The sequence below is a fragment of the Notothenia rossii genome, assembly GCF_949606895.1.
Source record: "Notothenia rossii genome assembly, chromosome: 2".
Lineage (NCBI taxonomy): Eukaryota > Metazoa > Chordata > Actinopteri > Perciformes > Nototheniidae > Notothenia > Notothenia rossii.
In genome coordinates, this window is record NC_136904.1 from 39,273,915 (window position 1) to 39,288,763 (window position 14,849).

At 42.5% G+C, this 14,849-nt stretch overlaps 1 protein-coding gene across 3 annotated transcripts in view; it reads left to right on the forward strand.

The window, feature by feature from the left end:
* The window catches only part of mmp15b (matrix metallopeptidase 15b), an 84,076-nt gene extending 69,863 nt beyond the window's left edge, over positions 1-14,213 (forward strand). For all 3 annotated transcript variants that reach the window (XM_079664856.1, XM_079664857.1, XM_079664855.1), the window contains exons 8-10: positions 2,796-2,946; positions 6,761-6,879; positions 8,386-14,213. In XM_079664856.1, the coding sequence (XP_079520982.1) occupies positions 2,796-2,946; positions 6,761-6,879; positions 8,386-8,894 (779 nt within the window). In that variant the 3' untranslated portion in view covers positions 8,895-14,213. The remainder of the gene's footprint in view (positions 1-2,795; positions 2,947-6,760; positions 6,880-8,385) is intronic.
* The last annotated feature ends 636 nt before the right edge of the window (positions 14,214-14,849 follow it).

The window sequence follows — 14,849 nt, forward strand, 5'->3', positions numbered from 1 at the left end:
TAAGTAGCAACAATGACAAACAAATCCAGTGTTTGGATTCAGTTTCCAATGAAGCAGCACTGTGTACTCTGCCACTCTAATACAAAATCATAGTTGGATTCACTGGAAGCTTTGGTGAAACACACAATCCAGCTTTTATCATACATTAGCCTGACTTGCAGCAGCATGTCAGCTCCTAAAGGTCAAATATGTATCAAGAGCATATGAAATATAAGTATTTCCTTTGACTTAAGTATTAACTCCTGCATTGAAATAATGCCCATATTGTCTCTTCTTTACAAACTCTCAACATTATTCCTCCTCCATAGTCATTTTTAAACCATCAGGTCTGTCATAGTTCAACTATAAAGCAAATCGCAGAACTTTTTTCATCATCTTCAGATTATGAAAATAATAAACATGCCCCCACCTCCTCGAATAAAGTACATAATGCATTCTACATGCAGAGCATACATCTCTTTTGGAACAGATCATTATTGCACTGTGAGTCACTGAGTAGCATTTGTTTTACAGTGGTGGATAAAGTTTGTTGGAGGAAAAAGAAAAGAAGCAGTGTTTGATAGATACTGCTTGACTCTGCTCAGCTGCTGGCTTTGGGGCAGCTGATGATGATGAGGAGGATGATGTCATCGGCAAGGCTCTCTGTGTGACACTTGGCTGCGAGCCATTAGCCGAAGGAAGAACAAGAGAAGTGCAGAGGAAGGAAAGAAAAAGGAAGGAAGCAAGAACTGAGAGCACAGGAGAAGGAGAGACACAACTGAAGCTTAGACCTTTAAATGGATCATAGCAGTCCAGAAGGACCATCGAGCCTGAAGACAGGCTGAAGACTCCTTTATCAATACTTGTTCTTTTGTTGGACTTGTGATCTTTGCTTAGCTAAAAGTGGTCCAAAGTACTCTTAATCTTGGAGAATGGTTAAATATATTATTCTTAATCTTGGGAAGTGGTGGAAAAAGACTAAAGTAAACCTTGTGGCTGATGCTGCTAAGATAAGATACCTGAAATCCCCTCCCGGGATCAAAAAGGGTTTATCTTAAAGGCAAATGCAAAAACTAATCTAAGAAACAATGCTGCGAAAACTGGACTGCCTGATTCTCCATACTTAAGGAAACAACAAAAATACACTAACACATAATAAAGAGCAAAATCCTTTACTAAGGCTGAATGAGTGCTGCAGAGTCTGACAGCAGAGAGACAAAGAGAGACCCTTCTCTCAAGCATTCCCTTTATATCAGTGATGAGTGCAGATCAGGAAAACCTGAGCAGAGGATAGAGAGAGAACAACATGGGGATTCAGATGGATGGTTCTCATTATATGAACAAACATACATTATGTATATATGCACTATATGTATATATCCTTAGTCTATAGTTAAAGGGGCCCTAGTATGCTCATTTTCAGGTTCATATTTGTATTTTGTGCCTCTACTGTGACACGTTTACATTCTTTTATGCTCAAAACCTTCTCATACTGCCTGTGCTGCAGCGCCTCTTTTCACCCTCTGTGGAGCAAACGTTGTGATTTTAGCCTTTTACAGATCATTAACAGGCACAACAATCAATATAATACAGAATAGAAAAGAGAAAACCCGAAAAAGCATAATATGGCCTCTTTAAAAAATGCTTACTTGTTTTCTCTGACATTCTGAGTGTCAGCTCACAAGGCAAGCTAGCTCTAGCAGGTCTAAGTAGATCATAATGATGTCTTCAGTAATCCATAGTACAAATGAATACTCTTTGTAAATAAAGGCAGTTCATTAATGACAACCTATTTGTTAAGTTGCAAAATCACAGTTCATATTTGTAGTCTTACTGATATAGTGATGCCAACAATAACTTGTTGTTCTAATTGTAAATGAAGTATCCTTCTGTTAATGTTTGGAAATTGGATATCAATTTCTCAAATACCAAGAAAGCAATTTCGGACTTTGGACTTTAGGAAGACCTACAGGGAATATATTAAACAACGACCACTTCATGGACTCATGTTCTAAAAGTTGTAATCCAGACAGAAAATATCCATTCATTTAAGTGAGTCCCTTTAGAACAGTTACACAGCAGGAGTCAAATCTATAGGTCACTGAATCCCTGGAAAGTCTTGGAATAAGTCATGGGATTTTACTCTAAATCGTGTGCACCCCAGGGACACTGGAAGCATTGCGTCAACCTCTCGTTCTCTCTAGATGCTGAGTGTAGAGCTTTCGTTTTAAAAAGGGAGCAAGGGGCCGGAGGTGGGTGGATAGATGGGTGGGTATGAGGGGGGGAGATAGAGGGAAAGGTGGATTGAAGCCAAGAGGAGAGATGTAACAGTGCCAGGAGGAACGGAGTCCCCCTGTCTGACACAGTAAAAACAATAAAACCCTCCCTTAGGCGAGAAACCTGCTTCAGCCTGACATGAGACACGCCGCTGCTAATGGGTCGTTACGAGCTAAACCAGCAGTCAATGATACACTTGTGTTTTCTGATATCTTGCCAGCAAATCATTATAACATTCATAGAATTTACAAGCTCTGGTTTGGTTTCTCTGATTGTTCTCTTTTTATTCCTCATTTATTTTTCAATTATTTAACACATTCTGTGCCAGAAGATACAATGTGCGTGCATAAGCAGCATTTGTAGGGCTACATCTCTTCTTGGATGTGTGTGTAACCGAGTGAACATGACATATATAGTATGATTGTGTGTGTGCTCACATTTTCCAGAGTCCATAAGGGTTGTGAGTGGGGGTGGATAGAGAATGTACAGATGTATGGGCCATATAGGATCATTAAACACTCCTCCTCTCCTCTCCTCAGGAACCAGATTCTGGCTCTTCAGGGAGGCTAACCTGGAACAGGGCTATCCAATGGAGCTGGTCGATTATGGCCTAGGTATTCCCTATGACCGAATAGACACAGCCATCTGGTGGGAGCCATCCGGCTACACCTACTTCTTCCAAGGAGACAGGTAATGTAGCCTGCAACCAGCCAGACTCACACACATTGCTCTAAATCATCTGCCTCCAACTATATTAATAGAGCAGCTATATGATAGACAGACATTCATACCTCACTCTGGGTTCATCATTTTAGAGACTTTTTATCTGGTTACATTATCAGGTTTCAATTTGTCCAATGTTTTGGTTTATAACCTGACATTTACTTCAGTCTAGTGCTGTTTTTGTTACTCAATGATTCAATATTTGGTCCATGTCCTACGATAAGAAGATGAGAAGAAGGCACAGAGTTGAACACTCACTATGACTTTATCAAAATTAAACATTGTTGATGAAAAAGGACATGAAGGACAAAATGTAGTTAAACACGTTTGTCACATCTCTCTCTATGCTCCTTTCGTTATCCTGTGTTGCATGCCGTTAGCTCTATCATTTTTCCAACCTATTCAAATGTCAGTCAGCCTAAACACCAGCACCAGGTATCACAGCTCGCTGAGGACCAGCTGATTCTGGACCGTCCGGACTCAACTCTAGATACAAAAAAAGAAAAAAAAGTCTGTTGCTGCCGTTCAGCGGTGCGGTTTGCGCTAGCTGGATTTGCATTGCGACAACACTGACATATTTTTCGATAAAGAAAATTGTGATATTTTGGCTAGAGTAGATTGAAATGGAAGTAGACTGTATTGTATTCTGAAAACTAAAATAGTTTTCCAATCACTCAAATTATGCTAAAACAGTTGCTAAAATGTTTACTACAGAAATGTAGTCAATCAAGACCTGATTTAACAAACAGATGAGATTGACCAAGTATGATTTATAACAACATTTGACACAGTACTGATACTAAATAAAAGAACAGCTGACAAGTAACGCAACATTAACCTCAGCTATAGCCTACTCCGTGTCAGCTGCAGTATGTTGAGTTGCTTACATGTTAAAATAAGACATGGTAAACATCATACATGGAAACATCAGTATGAAAGCATTACTAATCCGAGCATGTTAAGGTTAACATTTAGTTTAAAGCATTATCAAGCCTTAGTACAACTTCACAGGTATGACTTATTAAACCATAACCACTGTTGCTCTTTAACTCAAAGACAAATGCTTCTCAAACTTTTCCAATTTAGAAAATAAGTTCACTCAATGAAGTACAGTGTCAATGTTTTGAATCTATTTAGATGGAGTTTTTGTGTTTGTTTCCATATAAAGACTCAAATGACTGAGATCACTGAGATAAAATGCGACAGACCGGTAACAAGTGGCGCGTTCACACCGGAGTACTTTTACCCTTACTTTTCCCGTTTAGTTCCGTTAGTGTCTGGAATTTTGCGTTCACACCAAAAAGAGAACTTAGTTCCGAGAACTTTTACCCCCATGTTTAGTGCCTGCTAGAGAGGTGGTACTATCCTGGGGAGAATAAAGAACCAATTTCGATTGGCTGGACGAATTGCAAACCACGCCCCGTAAAACTCTGAAAAGTTTTTTGAAGCCACCATTGCATTTGCTGGCATTAGCATTATTAGCATTAGCATTAGCCCCGCGCACCAACAGAGAGAGAATAACTTATGGCAAACAAAAAAAACATGGGAGCGGTGGAGTGATGAGGAGGTGTTGGCGTTCTGGCGATTTACTCGGGAGTCCCAGCAGCTTCTACTTTAGCCAGTCCCCAACCCCGGGGACTTCCGGCCGGAAACTTTGGTGGCAGTATACGCCGTGAAGTGGTTAGCGGCCTGCCAGTAAACCCAAAGCATAAGAAGAAGAAGTGACGTCAGCGGCTTCATTTGCGTAATCTTCCCTCAGGGCACTTATTCCGGTGTGAACGCGATCTGTACGTAGTTCAATGAGGGTACTAAGTGCTGGCACTAAGTGCGGCAAAGTACTTGGTGTGAAAGCGGCTAAAGACAGTACAGCGATGGAGTGACGAGTCAGATTCAGCTCTGCAGGATTGCTTTGCATCTACGGAGTGTGTTTGAGGATAATAACATCAACACACACACGGATACGGTCATATGCTACATTGGGAAATGCATCGATGACCTGGTGCAGAAGGTTTCTGTACGAACATTCCCAAATCAAAAGCCCTTGATAAACAGCGATGTGCGTACCAAGCTGAAAGCGCGCAATATCGCGCATAGAGCTGGAGATTTGGAGGAGTTCAGGAATTCTAGGTATGAACTCCGGAGAGCTATCAGCAGCGCAAAGAGACAGTACAAAGAGAAGGTGGAATCTGACTTCAAAGGCTGTAACACCCGGAACATGTGGACGGGACTAAGAACAATGACAGACTACAAAGGAGCAGCGGGGGGTGCTGCGCGAGTGTCTGCATGCGCATCTCTCCCAGATGAGCTGAACAGTTTTTTTGCTCGCTTCGAGAGCAGCCAGGCTGTGGAGCCACAGAAGGATCAGGAGCCCTGTCCTTTTCTTTTAAACAGGACATGGACTCTTCACGCCTTCACAAAAACAGCTCAACAGCGGCTCTTCTTCCTCCGCAGGCTGAGGAGGTTCAACATGGACTCCAGGATACTCTGTAACTTCTACAGGTGCACCATAGAGAGCATCCTGACCTTCTACAGGTGCACCATAGAGAGCATCCTGACCTTCTACAGGTGCACCATAGAGAGCATCCTGACCTTCTACAGGTGCTCCATAGAGAGCATCCTGACCTTCTACAGGTGCACCATAGAGAGCATCCTGACCTTCTACAGGTGCACCATAGAGAGCATCCTGACCTTCTACAGGTGCTCCATAGAGAGCATCCTGACCTTCTACAGGTGCACCATAGAGAGAATCCTGACCTTCTACAGGTGCACCATAGAGAGCATCCTGACCTTCTACAGGTGCACCCTAGAGAGCATCCTGACCTTCTACAGGTGCTCCATAGAGAGCATCCTGACCTTTTACAGGTGCACCATAGAGAGCATCTTGACCTTCTACAGGTGCAGCATAGAGAGCATCCTGACCTTTTACAGGTGCACCATAGAGAGGATCCTGACCTTCTACAGGTGCACCATAGAGAGCATCCTGACCTTCTACAGGTGCACCATAGAGAGGATCCTGACTGGCTGCATCACGGCCTGGTACAGCAGCTGCACCGCCCTAAATCGTAAGGCTTTACAGAGGGTGGTGAAAACGTCACAGCATATCACCAAGACGGAGCTGCCATCCATGGAGGACCTTTACTCCCAGCGGCTCAGGAAGAAAGCCCTCAGTATTATAAAAGACCCCCATCACCCCAGCCACAAACTGTTCAGTCTGCTGCCGTCAGGCAGGCGGTACCGCAGACTCAGGGACAGTTTCATCCCACAGGCAATAAGACTGCGAAACACCTGAACTGAGAAACAACATCCATAACATTCATCTGCTACTTAGTAATTATTTATCTATTTCTCTAATATATATCATTCCAATAGCTTGCATATAGTATTATACTATACTATATATACTATACTATTTCACTATTTAAACTATTTTTCTTTTTGTATTTACTATTTACTATGCACTATATTTTTCTGTGTATCTGTGTTATTGTATTGCACTGTTGGAGAAGCCTGTGACCTAAGATTTTCATCGACATAACTACACTGTAGCTATGTTCGTAGGACAAAATAAAGAACCTTGAACCTTGATTTAAGTAGAAACAAAGTTACACTTAAGGTCTGTATTTTGAAAGAGACCTTACTCACTGTCTTTTTGCAGTTTCACGAGTGCATTACCAGTAAGGACAGTTATTATACACACACCATGCACTGCACTTTGTAAGAATTCTGCTCTTTACTTGTTTAGGCAGTTACAGTAACAACTGGTTCTGACTGCTGTCTGCAGGTACTGGCGCTTCAACGAGCAGTCCCGCCACACGGACCAAGGATACCCGAAATCAATCAGCGTCTGGGGATCCTCAGTACCCTCCTCCCCCAAGGGGGCCTTCCTCAGCGATGATGGAGGTGAGCTCACTCAAGAAGAGTGGTTGTATCGAATGTGAATGTGTGTTTGAGTGTGTGCGTGTGTGTATGTGTGAAAAGCCAGAAAGAGCTGGGGCACACTGATGCATGGAACAAAGAATCAGGTTGTGGTCACACAATCATCAGGAGAGAAAGGGGATGGAGTGTGTGTGTGAATTTGAGCACATACATGTGAAGTGCTTTGTGCTTTGCTGTGCTTGGTTACAGTGAAAATAGAGAGGAGTGGTTCGATCTACGGCAGACAGTCGACAAAGCAAGACAACTTTATTTGTATAGGACCTTTTTTTAATTTATTGGGCATTTCAATGCACTTTACAGGGTTTTATAATAACAGCAAAAGTAATGGATTGCAGTGCAAAATCGTATATGCACGTGACAAGAGATACACTCAGTAGACATGTTTAAATATACAGCCAATTATTTTAAAGTAAACAAGTTTGCGATTTTTTTAGGTTATGAAAGGACAAGTTTTTGGAATTACATTTATTGGATTTCTTGCCGAGATATAAATGAGGTGGTTGAGGCCACTTTCATATCAACACTACCGCAAATATGAAGCTATGGCCAGCAGTGACTTGGTTAGCGTAGCTTAGCCTAAAAACTGGAAACAGCTTGCCTTGCTCAGTCTCAAGGCAACATCTATATGTACAAAAAAAAAAGGTTTAAAAACGATTTATTTACAGAAGTTGTGTGCAGGGAAAATGATTGCTGTGTCGCCCTAGCCTCCCAGCTGTCTGGCCTTTATGCTAAGCTAATATTCCCTGCTGATGGCTCTAGCTTTGTATAGAATGAGTCCTAAAACCTGGAGACGAGTTAGCATTTTACCATTTCGGGTTCCCTCGTCTCGGAGTCAAAATTATTTTGAAAGTGCCTTTGGTTATATGCCTGAATTAGGGTTTTTGGTTAACGCAAGCCAAAGAGATTTTAACGTTTTGGTCTATGACACAAAATACGTCAGTTAATACCCTATTCAAAAATGTTAGAAGCTTCTATGTGTCTTTATAACGGAGGATGCTAACTAGTAACTGAATAAGAAAACTTAACGTCATAACCCAGACACGAGTCAGCCTTTAGCCTAGCCATGCTAATGTGAAGCCATGCGACGTGATGTAGTTTGTTTACAGCCTAACTTTGGTTTATTACTTCTGGTGATTGCATTTACTCTTCAATAATCATAAAAGTGGTGTTATTATGTGAAGGTTATTCTGCTGAACAAAACATGTGAGCATCATAAACTGCCACTGTGTGTCTGCCACAGATCTTATTTATTGCAAAATCCAATGGAAAATCCCATAGCTTTTTGTCGCGGGAGCCCTAGTGAAAATCTAAATCACTGCACCACTCTATTGAACAGACAGATAAGAGTGGTATCAGTCGTGCCATCTAACTCTTGGCAAGAGTTGGAACATTTTGAAACTATTCCTTTAATTTGTCCTTCTTAAAATCTTCCTGTTATTTGACATATTGTGCTCTCCTTGCTTTCTCCAGCGTACACCTTCTTCTACAAGGGTTCCAAGTACTGGAAGTTTGACAACCACCGCATGAAGAGCGAGCCGGGCTACCCCAAGTCCATCTTGAGAGACTTCATGGGCTGCAGTGCGGACCAGGACCCAGACCGAGACACGGACGCAGACGTGGGGCGCAAATACCCCGACGTGAACCGCCCCCCTTTCAACCCCGACGCAACCGGACGCGACGGAGACAAGGGCAAAGACGGGGATCGTGACGGGACGGACAACGACGCGGGCAAAGGGTCGGACGGCGATAAAGACGAGGACTACCGGGAGGGCCGCGAGGAAGACACCAATGAGGTGGACGTGGTGCTAAAGGTGGACGACAGCGAGGAGCGGACCATGAACATCCTGATGGTGACCATCCCTCTGGCCCTGGTGCTGTGCATCCTGGGACTCGTCTACGCCATCATCAACACGCTGCAGAGCAAAGGGGCTCCACGGCTGCTGGTGCACTGCAAGCGCTCGCTGCAGGACTGGGTCTGACCCTGAACAAGAGCAGAAACTGAACTTTGAACTTAAATTGGAACCTTAGACACTGCGCTCCTCTAATCCAAGCCTCTTTCCACCGACCCATCCGTCTCTGGCAACTCTTAGAACCTGTGGTAGTAGATCCAATACTGTACACAAACACTAGAAGCAAGCATTAATGATGTCTTACTTATACACAAACAAACCATCCTAACCTCCTCCTGTCTCCAATGGTGCTCTACAATGCGTCGACTGTAGTCTATTTATATGAGAGAAGTTTGCACATTGTTTTTTTTAATTTCTGTTCATTTTGTGTGACATTTTGATATAATTATTATTATTTTGAAACCAGGAAGGCTGTTCAATTCTCCGCCTTCCCCCCCTCGTCTAATCTTAGCAGGGTCTTTGTCCTCGCCGATACCTTCATATCTGCTCATGCTATCACAGTCGGCACAAAGAAAATCCAAAGGGTTAGTAAAGAAAAACGGATCACTATGGAAGGGTTCAGTAGATTGTCTTCCCCTTCTCACCGTCTTCTTCTCTATGTCTTCGCCTGTTTCTGCGGTACAGTTTGTCATTTCAGTCCAATACAGTGGTTAAAACAATCCCTCTAACATGGGGTCTATTTAAAGAAAAAGTGAAATATTGTGGGAAATACACTTATTTGTAAAGGCATTTTTTGTTAGCAAATACAAATTGTGGCTTCGAAAATATGGCCTAAGTGGAATCAACAGTATCCTTATCCTTTACATTCAGAGCACCACTGCCTTGTTTTCAGTCTTCATCTATAGCACAATAGGTCTGCCTTCTTTTGTTTCCTTATTTGGAGAGCATTTAAAGTCCTCTTTGGCTGAAAGGCCTCAGACTTTATCTCTTCCTTTAACCATCATTTATGAGGCTAATTCTCAGAGAGCTTCCTTTTTGTCAGCAGAAATATATTTTCTTTGCACAGGAGAGGAGAAAGACTAATGGTCCATTTAAAAAGTCAGCTCAGTGTGAAATAACACAGGAGAAGTAGCATCTTTGACATAACACCATGGAGAAACAAACGAAGCCCTGGCCTTTAACTCAAGAACAGGAAGTAGCAGCACACATGTGCTGCTACCTCAGCGGTCTGAGGGTGCAGCTAATGTACCGTGCACTCTGTAATGGACTTTTTACTGCTCATGTTTTTTTCAATTGAAGTAGATTCACACATGACCTGGGGTCTATCTATTGTAAACACTGGAGCTGTGAGCACCAGGGTGGGCTTGGCTCATGTGAACACAGACTAATCCTGTTCATTAAGAAACAGCAGGTGTGTGCAAATGCTGTTAACCCCTGCGACACCTAAACTAAACCTTGAACTCCCAGAAACAAAACACTCTCCTCTCCCTTTTCATCTTGCGGGAAGTGTAGTGTGGGCAGAATAAAAATGTCCAATTCAACTACTCATTATAAAAGTAAAACAAATATATTCCTGGCAGCCATTTATTTTGTAGTTTATAAAAATCACAGACACACAAAAGCAAAAATAAGTCACTCAGATGGATGATATACCTCAAGAAGGGTTTTCGCAATACATGTGGTATTAATAATACAAATGTGAATTATGATATGATGTCAACATACACATGACATGTCAATAATAGAACCAATTAAATAATTGCAGGTTATTTTCTGTTTTTGCGGTTTATTTGCTAATCAAGTTGCCTTTTCACTGTCTAATGGAAACAATGTTGTCCAGTTATTCTTGCCTATCACTAGTCGTGTTTTGAGTGTAATTAAGATGCCAACGAAGAGACATAATGCACAAAAAACAAAGTGAAAAATTCATATAAATTAAAAATATACATTTTCTGGCTGCCATGGAAACATTAATTGAAGAAAAAAGGCGTAAGAGCAATTTGAATAATCTAATCATTACTCGATGTTCTAAAAAAGTCTAATCAATAAGAGTCTAGAAACCGGCCTCAGATTAGAGAGAGTGTAGGAGTGCAGCTTCAATATGAATGGGAGGAAGCCTTATCTGACGGCGCATTAAGGACCAAGCTGCCAATCTGAGCAGACAGGTCTCAGCCGGATCAGGTTACAGATGTGGGGGGGGGGGTGAGGAAACACAAGAGAAAGGGGGAGGGACGCTGACCTCGTCTCCCTGAGCTCTCACAGCTTGGATCACAGGAATAAGAAGGGGTGAGAGAGAGAGAGGGAGATAGGGGACTTTGATGGCTCTATCCCACTGGCAACCGCTCATGTGACCCAAATTCTCCTGCTAGCTCAACCGCAGTGCTAGCCAAAGAGGAAACTTTAGCCTACAGGAGGTGACGGTCTTTTGCTGTATGTGCTTAGTAGCTGCGAAGAGACCCCATCACATGTTTAAAAAAGTGCTAAAAATATTAATACATTTGGGAAATATTAAGTGAATCGGGAACTATTATTATATTGATCTCAAACTATTTGATTGACTGATTAAGGAAAAAGTTAAATGATTTGACTCCAGCTTTCTAAATCGGATCCTTAAGTAGTTTCTGTTCTCCTCTACTTTGAGTTGTGGGGGAAAAATTGAAATACCCAGAAATAAATGACGGATGAATCAACAAAGACAATAAGTAGTTGCAGTGCTAGTTTAAAAACCTGCTTACCAATTCCAGTTGCGCCTCACAATTTAGCTTTGTCTGCTTTCCTTCAGTGCCAGTCAGACTGTATGTTGACAGACGGTGCGGAAACACAACACCGCTGTTCTCTTACTTCACCTCCAGCTGCAGGTGCAGACAGGTTGAGGTGGGACACCGCTCAGAAGGAGGTAAAGTTAACAGGACACTCGCTGAGTGGAAGAAAAGGAAGAGCATCATCTTCCATCACCAGAAGTCTGCAGATTGATCTGTGGCCGGTCAATAGCGGTTGCCAGGAAACGGTGTCCTGTGTCCATCGCTCACCTCCTCTCCATCAGGGTTGGAGGGGGAGGGGGATTGGCGGGCGTAGCTAATCAGTGTTAAAAGCCCCCCCCCCCCCTAACCCCATCTGCTTTCTCCTCCCATGTCCTGCTCTTCCTACAGGCACATCAATGCTTAGACCGCCCCCTGTCTGGACAGGCTCAGAAAATGTCGACTCATTGTATTAGAGGCAACGCTTTGTGTGGAGTTGTTATTATCAGTTCTCCTTTGTGACCTCCACACAGCAAGCCCACATGCAGTTAACCACGTTAAAGTTTAAAACGTTAATTGTACTAGCGTTTCTTTACTTTAAACCATATTCTTTTGCTAGTTTGAGAGCTCCTTTTTGGCAGGACACTGGCAGGGATTCATTTGTTGTGTTTCAATTTGGGCACTTCTGTACTTAGATGTGATTTTTAAGTGCACGAGTGCGTCCTTTTGCATGGTTTGACACTTTAAACCGTCAAAAATGTGTGTGTAGAACACTGAACACTTCTCACACTCAACAATCATCATGTTAGCAAAGGTTGGATACGTAGCAGAAGTCGGCTACCAGCAGTGGTTGCTGGAATCAAGAAAGCAGATAAAGGTTTTGCTAAGTAAAAGTTATACCTTAGGTTTTTTCAGTATTTAATAAAGGTAATACTATAGTAGCGTCAAAAATTAGCCCCCGTTCATTTTATTGGGTGAATTAGTCTCTAATGATTTGCTACAGCAAACTATTACATTGAGAAGCTAGCTAGCTAACAGTGATGTTTGCAACTTCCTGTGAGTGTACAGCAGCTATTTGTGATTTAAGACAACACTACAGGGTAGAAATTCACAGAGTGTTCACAGTGCACAACATGCAGCGGACTAAGGAATGTTTCCGAATTGAGACACAGTAATGTTCTTAGGACAGCTAGCAGAACAGAAATATGGTAAAGGTTCAGAAAGGAAGCAAGGCAGGCTGATTGATGCCTGTTTGTGTGTGTCGAGGTGTTTAGTTAATCAGCTCTACTCTCCATAAGCGAGGCCTGTTCTCTCTGACTGTAAATCTCCCACACTCTCTCTATCTGTCCCCCCCCCACCATGCTCAGCCCGGCCCTCCACGCCCCGGGGGATCGTAATAACAACAATGGCCTTCTCTCTCACACACTCTCTCCTCCCCCCATATACTCTCTATAATACACACACACAAACACATTATTGTCTTCCCTAACCTCACCTTCCTTTCGCCTCTCCCACCCCCCGATAGGAAACTAGTCAAGGCTAAGGCCAAGCCTTTTTTTATAGATCCTTGTTCGGCAACTTTGAATACTGTGTTAGGATTTACTTAAAACACTACCTGTCAGGTTTTGAGTCTGCTTTACGCAGACTCAGCAACAACATGTCACATTCAGATTTCAAGTTGCAAAGGCTGAAGTTCTTTTTATGTTAATTCTCTGTTCGTTTTGAAGTACAGGGCCTTGATGCAAGGTTTAGGTGTGGTGAGGCAATCCCTTGTCTGAGCTTTCATCTCCCTCAGGATGTTTCTGTGAACACTGCTTTTCTCTCTTATTTTGATGAACATCTCTGTTAAAACCTCCTCTTTTCTCTTTTCGTTTTCTTCATGCTGTGTCTCTCTACTCCACTTCAGCGTCCTGTGGTCAATGTGTGTCCCTGCACTTCCTAATAACCACAAGCTTCAAACGGTCATTGCATCAGCCCTGTGCAAAGTCTGAACTCAAAGGGAAAAAAACAGATCAATAAAAAACGAACTGAGAAGATCAAAGAAAAAAGTAAAACTTCACATACAGTACGACTGTGTTCAGTTTCTCTTCCACTTGGGTCAACTTTGTGGCTTATGATGGCACGAACCCAAAGGATCATGGGTTTTCCAGATGCTTCTCTCTTTTCCCAGAGTGCATCTCACCTTAGCTCGTTAAACCACTCTGAAAACACTAATTTTAAATCACCACAGGCTAATTTATTTCGGTGAAACAGACAAAGACATTGAGTGTTGCTCCAGGCAGACATGGAAACTGTTGAGAAGCCTGTTGTCCCCCACTAACTGCAGCGACAGTAGATGTTGCTGGATTATTTACTGGCCCTCCATGGTGGAACTCTTCATTACTACCCGAGTAATGCTTCAGTGACTTTCTGAAAATGTAACCATCATCCCTGACTGGGATGAGATACCAAAAAAAGCAGCTGTCAAAAATAAAAACAGATGAGATTATTGTTGGTCTTTGATCATTTTTATTTTATTTCTCAAACTTGATAGGACATGTTTTTTGTTAATAACATTCCAATTGTTTTTTTTTTGGTTTGTTGCTATTGGGGTTTTTTCTGTAGAAAATGTAATATTTTATACATTTGTGTTTTTTGTGTGATCACCTCTAGTTGAGTGTGTTAACAAGCCATGCTGGACATGTACACATTAAAAATTGATCTGAAAATATTTTGGTTTGGTTACTTCGTGTGACTGGTGCTATCTGGAGAGAATGGAGAACTACAATTCCGCACACACACCCTGCGCTCTCTTCCTGCAGTGAGGTCACTGTCCATAGGGCCCTGCTTCCTGTCTCACACAGGACCGGCAGCACAAGTCTTTATAGACCATGATAGAGGGGGGGTCTGGCTGCCTGCCAGGAAGCCACATGAGCGGGGAGGAAGTGAGCAGGCTGCTCGCCTAAAAGAAAGCGACGGGGCAATGGTGTCATCGCACTGAGAAGGAAATTCATTGTTCACAGCACCACAAGGCTAAAGTGTGATGGATTGCATCCAAACACCAAAATTACAGAACAGAGACTGACGGAAAACTTAATGAGATGTTTTTGTGACTCGGAGTAAGATGTTGCCCAGACCGAAAATGAAGCGACACCTACTCACTTCCCGTGGCGGGCGTAATCAGACAAAATTATTTTGTCTCCTCCTGAGTCCTTATGATTGATTAATTACATTACAGTACATGTTACTTGTTAGACGCTTTTATCCAAAGCGACTTACATACTCAATACTGTGGACAATCCCCACAGGAGCAATTTGGGGTGAAGTGTCTTGCCCAGGGACACAACGACATGCTGACTGCAGTGGG